Source organism: Etheostoma cragini, chromosome 12 (genome assembly GCF_013103735.1).
Source record: "Etheostoma cragini isolate CJK2018 chromosome 12, CSU_Ecrag_1.0, whole genome shotgun sequence".
Lineage (NCBI taxonomy): Eukaryota > Metazoa > Chordata > Actinopteri > Perciformes > Percidae > Etheostoma > Etheostoma cragini.
In genome coordinates, this window is record NC_048418.1 from 25,885,513 (window position 1) to 25,895,713 (window position 10,201).

At 40.6% G+C, this 10,201-nt stretch overlaps 1 protein-coding gene across 1 annotated transcript in view; it reads right to left on the minus strand.

The window, feature by feature from the left end:
- The window catches only part of LOC117954173 (receptor-type tyrosine-protein phosphatase N2-like), a 186,361-nt gene that overhangs the window by 21,947 nt on the left and 154,213 nt on the right, over window positions 1–10,201 (minus strand). Inside the window, exons 16-18 of the mRNA XM_034887740.1 lie at window positions 9,720–9,793; window positions 3,938–4,015; window positions 1,495–1,614 (exon numbers count right to left, since the gene is read on the minus strand). Coding sequence (XP_034743631.1) covers window positions 1,495–1,614; window positions 3,938–4,015; window positions 9,720–9,793 — 272 coding nt within the window. The remainder of the gene's footprint in view (window positions 1–1,494; window positions 1,615–3,937; window positions 4,016–9,719; window positions 9,794–10,201) is intronic.

Sequence of the window (10,201 nt, forward strand, 5' to 3'; positions counted from 1 at the left end):
GAATTCCCTGTGCGGCGTCCTTGAGTGCCAAGAAAGGCGTCTTTAAATAAAATGTATTATTATTATTATTATTACCTATGAGACCCTTGGGCTACACTCAGACGGCAGGCTTTAAGGCTCAGTTCCATTTTATTGCCTGATTCGATGTATTTCACTGACTATTTACTTCATGTTTTTTAAATGTGGCTCACATCCATCCGATTAGAAGGATAAAGCGGGCACGGTCTGAAAGTGACCCACGCTTGCAAAAGTGTAATGCAACACCACGCGTCCCACGCAGGACCCTGTTCAACTGCTTATCAAAATAAACCCATGGATGTATTAGGAAAACCAAGGAGATCTCGGCGGCTCAGCCGGGTGCAGTGCCGTGGGTCTGATTGTGTTCATTATGTGTGTTTATTATTATGCCTTGTTACAACTAGGGCACGTTAAAACTTTCAAAACATAATGATTTAAATAAGAACAATTTAAAGTTACTCTATGTAATGGTTTCATGTCTGTGAAACACTACAATTTTTCATAAAATGATCACAAATAACCTGTAACAGCTAAGGGGATTAACAGGGAAAAGAACACTATTTTTATGTAGTTTATATTAATGCCTTTGGCCGGGTCCAATTTTTCATGCAAAGTCACAAAATCTATTAACGGCAGGTACACACAGACTCCTCACAGGTTTCCAAGCCTGTGTTAGCTTACCAAGCCAGGTAGGTGCTGTTGTCACCACTGTTCTGCTGGGACCCGGGCCGTGCTGCTGCTACATTTTGACATTCCTCTAATCTTATTGTTTAAAGATTAGAAAAAATGTATTTGCTGACCTATACTGTAGACATGTCTTTCACCATTTAAGTCTATGGGAAAGTACAGCATCAACTGTCAATGGCGATGGTCGCTCTAGAGTGACGATGCATACATTCGGAGCTGACTGTCCAGAATGAGGTCCCATTTTTTTTTTTAAATCCAACCTGTAACGGATTTGGACCAAAACAGAACTGGAAAAGACCTAAAATAATTAAAAAAATCATACATGAGCAAAAGAATGGTGTCCCCTTTGGCCTGCAGTCTGAATGCAGCCTACAAGCTTGGTATCGTAGAGTGCAAGCACGGGACATAGTGTAATACTGGATGATTTATTTAGCAATAATGAATAATCTTAGTTTTTGGGATTTGGTCTTTAGAAACTTTAACTTGATCCTAGTGATGATGTCAAGTTCGTGCTGCAACCATTCTTCAAAATTAGAGAAAAAAAAATTTATCTTTCAAAATATATATATATATGTATATATATATATATTCATATATGGGTCATCAGATCAATCAAATATATGCAAACCAATCAGAGCCCCATAAATGCCATGTAGATCTTTAAAATGGAGAGGTAGCCCGATATTTATGTTCTTATCATAAAATGTTTCATAGAGCCAAATGCCCATGACGTAACGTTGCAGCTTCTCCCTCCAAACAGTATGGTCTGCTAATGCTGCGTCCTTTTACCTCGTAGATGTGGTACAGGTTGGATCCCTCATCAGGCCAGTAGTGGTAGCACTGCTTCACCCCGCTCTCGACAAGAGGAGTGAGCATAACGATAACCACGCAGCCGTTCTCCCATACCATCTGCAAACCAAACACACACTCAGTTAATGCCTCACCACACACCAGATCTCTCTTTTAAAACCTGGCTGGTAGTTATTTGTGGAAACAAGAGAGTGAACACGCCTGCTTTCGAATTTTCAACGTTGAGATCTATTTTATAACCAGGGACTTCTGTTAACTACTGTTCTTTAAAAAGTTCCAGAGACTGTTTAAATGTCAAACCATTTCCTAACAGTCGCCTTCTTGAAGCTTTATTTGAAACAAGATCTATATGAAGCTGTCAACACTCCATAGAATCTGCTAACAGGAACACTGACACAGGGCCTCACTCACCCACTTCCTTGGACATTGGTCCATAATCAGATAACAGTTTGTGCTATCTATTTTGGAAGGGTGTACTGTAGATGTGTCTGTTTTGGGGGTGGGGTGGAAATAAAGTCCAGTTTGAAACCAAACATGTTTACTGTGTTTTAAACTTTTGTCAGAAACTACAAGCAAGTCAAGTATACGAAAAGTAATTGCTGTTGAGGTTGTCCCCTCCCCCGGCTGGGTCATTCCGCAGAGAGACATGGTACGCAGTTGTAATTTTCCTGCTGGCACTCATATTCTCACAGCCAGAGCGGGGCTCAGCGGGGTCAGCTGTTAATGGAAGCCATAAAACAATACCGCTCCCACATCATGGCATTACATAATCAAGATGGCCGCACATGCCGTTTGGCCAGCAGCGTTGCCACACCTTCCCGGAGATTTAACCAAGGTTAATTGCGGCAGGTTTTGAATTACTGCTCCTCTCCGGCTCCACTGCTTCCCTGATTGGTCTCTTGGATCTTTGGTGAGAAATGGTGTTAGTTTGCTTTAGCTGACAGGGAGAGAAATCGCTGGCGCTGGGACGACCAGTTCTCTCGTTTAAAACTTTGTGGAATGTGTCCTTTCAGAACTTTGCTTGAAGGCTCTTCAGCAGAATCCTGATGGGGAACATGTTGTGTAATGTGATGTATGTGGCCTAATAACAGCAGCTTCTCGTTAACTTAGCCAAACACCACAAGAAGCCTTGATAAAGTCTGAAGAAAATACAAAAATATCTGACTAGCATGAAATAAGAAAACCTACATTTATTTTAAGAATGAAACAAGATGTTTGGATTCTTTGGCACATATTTAAATGTCCCCTGACAGCAAGAAAGGGAACCCACTGGCTGGCTGGGGCCATTCTGTGTTCAGTTTGCATGTTTGCTCTGTGTAAGTTTCCTCCCAAAATCCAAAGACATTCAGGTTACGGTAATTGGGGACTCTAAATTTCCCGTATGTGTGAATATGGGTGTCTTGTATCATCAGTGTGATTGACTTGCAATCTGTCCAAGGGGTTGGCTAGCACCGGCACAACTCTTAAGGATAAATGGGTAGAGCTAATAGATGGATAATAGACATGAGGACAATATAAATGTGCTGTCTTATATTTCACTCGAGTTGATTAGTAGCAGCAGACAGAACCTGTCTGACAAGCGGAAATTTCTTTCCAACACACACACACACACACACACCCTACTGCCCACACATTAATGACTGGCCAGAATAACTTATCGATCCCCCGGTCTAAGATTCAAACCCAACCCTATGCATTACCAATGTGTCCCACTGTAGACTGGTGTGTGTGTGTGAGTGTGTGTGTGTGTTTGGGTGTGTCTCTGTGTGTGTGTTTTGGTGTGTCTGTGTGAGTGTGAGTATGGGTGTGTCTGTGTGTGTGTGTTTGTGTGTGTATGGGTGTGTCTGTCTGTGTGTGTGTGTGTTTGGGGGGGGGGGGCAGGTTTAGCTACATTTGTGGGGACCAAAAACTGTGAATACAGTATACTTATGGGGACCTGACAGCTTTGTGGGGACAAAATGCGGGTCCCCTTAACGTTAAAGGGCTTTTTGAGGAATAAGACTTGGTTTTAGGAGAGGGTTAGAGTTAGGTTATGGTTAGGGTTAGGGATAAGGGTAGTAATTTAGGTTTGATGGTTAAGGTTAGGGTAAGGGTAAGGGATAAGGTTAGGCATTTAAGGTAAGGGGCTAGGGAATGCATTATGTCAATGTCTGGTCCCCACAAAGATAGCCAGACACAACTGTGTGTGTGTGTGTGTGTGTGTGTGTGTGTGTGTGTGTGTGTGTGTGTGTGTGTGTGTATCTGTGTGTGTGTGGCATAGGCGTTGTAGGTGACGGAGAGATTAATAACCAGATCCACAGATCAAGCTGGTCTCTTGTGAAGCTCACAGCACTAATAAAAATCAGCTAAGTCTTGTTTAAGCGAGGGTACTGTATTGATTTTCGTTTGTGTGCTTGACTGTGTATGTGTGTGTTTTTTTTACCTGCCAGAAATCAGCCACGGTGGAGGGAAGAGGGCCTTGAGTGGCGATGTAGGCAGGGTTCCTGGGATCATGGTCCATCTGAGAGGAGAGCCAAAAGGAGAAGAGTTATACATACTGATTGTAGACAGAATCTTTTTTGAATAATTCACGTCTGTATTGTCTCAGACATTCACCCTGTTTTCTTTAACTCTAAATGTACTATGATGGCATGCCGGAGCTCTCTTTTGGCAAAAGGGAAGCACAGTTTGCAAAAAACTGAAGAAGATGAAGAAGAAATTGCAAGTTATGAGTTCAACACTGGCTCTGACCCAGAGTAGTAAATACAGATAATTACTTAAGATACTGTTTCCTAAGGGTTAGCCCAAGAAAGGAGGAAGACAACTGTCCAAGTGTTACAGTACTTATTGTAGCGAAACATTTAAAGTTACTTCAACAAAAATCGTCACTAAGGGAAAGTCGCACCAGATTACTTGGCAAAACAGCATACGTGTGCTTTCATCAGTGGGTCATATGCTCAATCACTATTGTTTCCACATACTCTTTGAAAGATAACTGAACAGACAACGGACTAGATAAAAGTCTTACGGGATAACTTTAATGGAAGGGGAAAGGTTTTAAAGGCAAAACTTTAGAAATTAGGTAAAATTCTCTGACTTCAAATCTTAATCAAAACACTTGTTTTGAGATTTGAACATTTTAATTTTTCTGCAAAAAATGCTCTTTTCAAAGTTGAATACGAGTTACAATATGGTTAATGAACCAACTAGTCCTGGGAAAGTAAGTTGCATGTTGAGTTTTATGAAAACTTAAAATGCAATGAGAGGTGAGAGGGCAACAAACCAATAATAGCCTCATTATCAAAAGTATACCATTGAAATAATCTCAGATTGGTCAAGGAAACCACTTCACCTCGGTACAGAGCAGTTCAGAGATGATTTAGTGCTCTGTTGCCTGTTACGAACCTCAGTGCATCATGACATAGGGTAGAGTATCCAAGAAAGGCAACACACAGTGGCAGAAATATAACGTATCCCAGTCAGTTTGCAAAAAGCTTTGGTTTTCCTAAATTACCTCCTCTGTCTCATTCTCTTTCAAAAAATGAAATTTGCATCAAAACCTTGCTTACCTCAAAACCTGCCGGTGGGTTAGAAAAAGCATTTTTTATTTAAAAGATTGCGAAAGAAAACCCACTTACCCTAGAAAGAAGATTAAAAAAAACGGATTGTACGTCGGATTCTCAAAATTCCTACGATCCCCTAATGCACCCCGGCTGATTGTACCGATATATTTAAAAAGCTCCAAAGGTAGGCCAAAAAACAACTAAGAGGATAAAAAAGCTTACATAGAACATATTCAATTTTTCATTCAAAAAGTTAGGAAAATCAACCATTTGCAGGATCAAGGAGCTGTATACTGCATACGTTGTACAGCTTCTCAGATACGTGTAGTAGTATTTGTTTACTGCCATGCACAGCCACTTGATGGAAAATCATCTAAACCGACCGAGACAGCACTAAAACACAGAATACAAAGAAGTATTTAGATCCTTTACTTAAGTTCAAGTACTAATTCTACACTGCAATAATACTCTGTTACAGTACAAGTCCTGCATTGAAAATGTTACTTCATTAAAAATTTATAAGTATCATCATGAAAATGTAGTAGTATTGAAGTATTACTATTTAAAGTACTCAATGCAAAACAAGTAACTAAAGCTGTTACATTCCACCACTGGTGTAACTGTACCTTTGTAAAAATGGATATGTTCCTCCCATATTTTACATACATGTGTTTCTTAGGGAAATATTGAAGTATCCGTTTTAAACGATTTTCTATGTTTTTTAAGTAAATCATCAAATAAATGTAGCTCACGTTTTTTTTTTTTATGTTTATGCAATTCCAAAGACATTTAAGAGTTATTCCTACTTATGCTGATGGCTGTGCTTGTCCGTTAGACACAGCGATTGAGTGAGAAATGAGCTCACAGTGAGGAATAATGTGACAGGAGCAAACATGGCTTGGGATTCAGATGGTCAGGACGTTTAGGTTTGCTAGTAGACAGTATCTTTTACTGCTATCCTAGCTGGGAGCTTCTTAGTAAAGGAGGTGAAAGTTGTCAGTAACTTCTTCCTCTACTTAAAGGAAGTTACAGAAGGATGGCGTAGGCGTTGAGAGCAGGCAACAAGAGACAAACGTAAGGTGAATTTGCGAGGACGTGAGTGACACCCCTGCCTATTACCATGCAAATTATGCGGTAAATGTAATAATTGGGAAGACCAATTTAGGTGGGAGCAATTACAGAGGGAAGACAGATCATTTCAGAGCCTTTTTTTGCATGCAAAAATTCTTTTTAATGGCCACCTTTTCCCTTTATAAATGCCAAACAATAATGCACTTCTAATAAAGCTAAAATGGGGTGATTTAGAGAGAGAAACTGTGACATGGCACCAAGGAGTGCCCAGTAAAATAAGGACAGCAGGAATTGAGTCGTGGTAAAGAAATAGCTGGAGGCAGATGTGCACTTTCAAGGCATCTACTTATGCAACACTGTATGGTCAAAAGTGCCTCCCCCCCTTCTACATAGGTTTCTTATGATCTGGGGCTGTTTTTCATGGACTCCAATTGATATACGTCCTACTGCCAGAGCATATGATGATACTTCAGACACTAGTCTGCTTGCAAGCTGGTGGCAACAGTTTGTGTTTGTCCCTTTCCTGTTTTCTTGTTGCAACATAGCCATGCCCCCATGCCAGGTCTATAAAAAATGCTTTTCCCAGTTTGGTGTGCCCCGACCTCAACCCCATCCAACACCTTTGGGATAGACTGGAACACTGACTGTGAGCCAGACCTGATCATACAGCATCAGTGTTTGACTTCACTTATGCTTAATCTCTGAAACTTCGTTCCCAAATCTGGTCAAAAACAATCACATATGTGTGGCTGTCCGAATACTTTTGACCATGTAGTGCATATATTATTTCCCATCCTGCAAAGAATACATTTCTAAGAGAAGCACTTAACTATTTTGGCTTCAAAAGCCCATACTGGTCAAAATCCAGTGACATGAAGTCACAGTTGGACTAATCACACTTTGAGCTGCCAATTATCACGGACATGACTGAAGTTACAAAATGTCCCTTGTCCCACCCAAAGTGTGTGGGCCTAGGAAATGGGGAAATATTGACCTGGAAGGAACAAATAATAAAATGTGCCATCTGATCCATGGTGGTAGGGTCTAGGAAATTAAAAGAGAAAGACCAGGAAGGGCAGAGAAGGAGGAACACATTGACATTGATGAATAAAGACAACTAAGAGAGTGGTAGAGTAAAAGGCAGGGGAGAGACAAAGGTGGAAAAGGGTGAGAAAAAACACAGGAGAGAACGAGAATAATGCAGAGATTAGGAAGATGAAAAAAGATGAGGAAAGAAAGACAAATACACCTTTTATTTTAGATCCCTCTCTTTCTCCACTTCAATCTCTGTGGACACATCCTGACATCAAGGTGTGTCCAGAATGAATGACAACTCTCTCTGTCTCTTTCTCTACTTTTACTATAGTCTGACACCTCATTGGGGGTGACAGAGACTGTGTGTGTGTGTGTGTGTGCTGGCAGACTGGCCCTGGTAAAGGGCTTGCTGTAGTTGTGTATCTACATATCAGGAATATTAGGAAACTTAATAAAATAACCTCTGCTGTTCTTTTGAGGAGATAAATCTTAATCTTCTTCCAACTGGCAAAGAGTTTCATTTTATGTCTCCATAAACCAATATTTAGTCACATATATTGATATGACATCAGGTATCAGTATACAGTGAGGTCAGTGGACTCTAGTAGTAGTAGTAGTGTTTTTTAGCCAGTCAGTGTGCAGTGTACTGGGGACTATTTGGTCCTCCAGAAGTACCTGCAGAGTGAGCGCTCCTCGCTTTCACACTGTTAGCGTTATTTTCTGCCTTCTGCTTAGAAGAGGTGATGAAGTGGTGAATTAACAGCTCACAGCAACAATAGTAGTCAATATAGTCTCTGGCTTTTATTTGATATCCAGAGTTGTTGCACATTTGTGATTGGTCATTAGTGTAGTTAGCATGCATTAGATCAGGCTAAATTGACTTGTTTAATATATTACACTTGATTACAGATCTAATGTATTTTAGGTTTAGACCATAGATTAGCACTTTTAATGTCACTGTATGTACTTACAAAGAAAATGAAGTCAATTCTGATATTAAAACATGTAGCATTGCAAATTTTTAGAAAAAACAGTCATTTATTTGGACGTTTTAAAATCAAAAGAAATGTAAATATTGTTCTAAGTTGAAGTGATGGGTTCTGAATGGATGCCAGCAGAACTAACAAGACAGGGGTTATTGGCTACATCCAACAACTTGCTAATAAAAACAGTATGAAATAAGAATGTAACTTGGCCAGGCAACCAAAACTATTATTAATATGCTTTACAGTTATTGACAGTCTGCCAGAGCAAGGTCCCAAACATCTTGTTTTTGCTCGTCTTCTTAACGTCAATGAGAGGCTCCAAAATCATGGTAGCAGCTGTCGCCATGGTCCTGCTAAACGTTCTGCGATGCCATGTTCATTTTGCTACACTCTGCGGTGCCCAGCTACGTCCTGCTGTGCCTTGTAATGCCCACAGTGCCCTGCTATGCCATGAACTACTACAAACTACTATTTTTCAATTTTTGTTATTTCCACTCTTCATTCTAACCCCAGCCGGCCCGTCAGACACCGCCTACCAAGAGCTTGAGTCCGGGTCTGGGTCTGGGTCTGGGTCTGTCCGAGGTTTCTGCCTAAAAGGAAGTTTGTCATCGCCACTGTCGCACTGTTGCTTGCTCTGCAGGAAACTACTGTTGGGTCCTTGTAAATTCTGGAGTGTGGTCTAGACCTCCTCTATCTGTAAAGTGTCTTGAGATAACTCTTGTTATGAATTGATACTATAAATAAAATTGAAATGAATTTAATTGAATGCGTGGGTAACGACGAGAAAACTGTCAAAAGAGGGGGTTCCTTGAATTACGTAAGTGTGTGAGTGTGTGGCGTACCTTCACATACATTTTGTGTGCACGCTTTAATATAGATGTATGCACAATGTTTATGTTTGAGTGTGTGTTTTCACATGTCTGTGTGTGTGTGTTGCTGTTGAATTTGACAAGGTTGCTCCTTTGTTCTTGTATAGTTTTGATTCTTATTACTTTCTTTTTCACACACACACACTCACCACTTCTTGGTGTGAAGCACAGATTTGAAATGCACAGTGTTTCAGTTGCTTTTAGTGGAATACCACTATCTGCCTCGAGGGAAGCGTAAACCTACTACTCCAACACTGGTTACCAAATTGATACACTCACTAACTGAATTCACGTGCTCCTCCATCTCCTTCCTACAGACTGTACTGCTGCTTCAATCTGCACCGCGCCAAGGAAAGCAACATAAACACAAACTAGTGTCAAATTAGCATAACCCAAGGTCAAAAACAACCGTTCCCAAGACCCCACTGATCAATTTTTGTTTTCACAAATCGGAAGCGAGCCGAGAGCCGTGCGCATGTCGTTTCCCACGCCGTGTTTGCTGTAAAACAATCATTAATATTCATGGTGCAGAACATACACACTAGCGTGGGGCTGCTACTGAAGCTAAGCAAGCTTTGTTTCAAAATGTGTAGTGTACACCGGTAGGCTACCTTTGTTCCTGTGAAGCCCCGGGAGGACTGTGGGAGCTTGGCATAGCGGTGGTGTGAAGCACCGAGTTAGAAGGCAGAGGAGGTACTTACGATCGGGCTGGCATTGACGTAATCAGAGTTGCCTTGGCTGTTCTCCACCTTCAAGGTGATTCTGGAGTGATCATCTGGAACACAAATGGAGGATTTTAGCATATTTTGTCTGAAGAATGCTCAGTGGCCATATTATAAGCAATGCACTTAGAAATTCCTTGGATATCTGAACATACAGGACTCTCACAGTAGAATAAAAATGTTTCCATGGCCCAAGAGTTTATTTCCCTCTGGTATGTCAAGGTTACTTTCATGTAAGAACAGAATCACTTATGTATGGAATCATGCACAATCCATCTTTCACATCGCCCTACGATACAATAATATCACAATACCCATGTCAGATACCATATTTTTGCGATTTTAGACATTGCAATATTCTGCGACATATTGCAATTCAATATTAATATATATATATATATATATATATATATATACACTCACCGGCCACTTTATTAGGTACACCTGTCCAACTGCTCGTT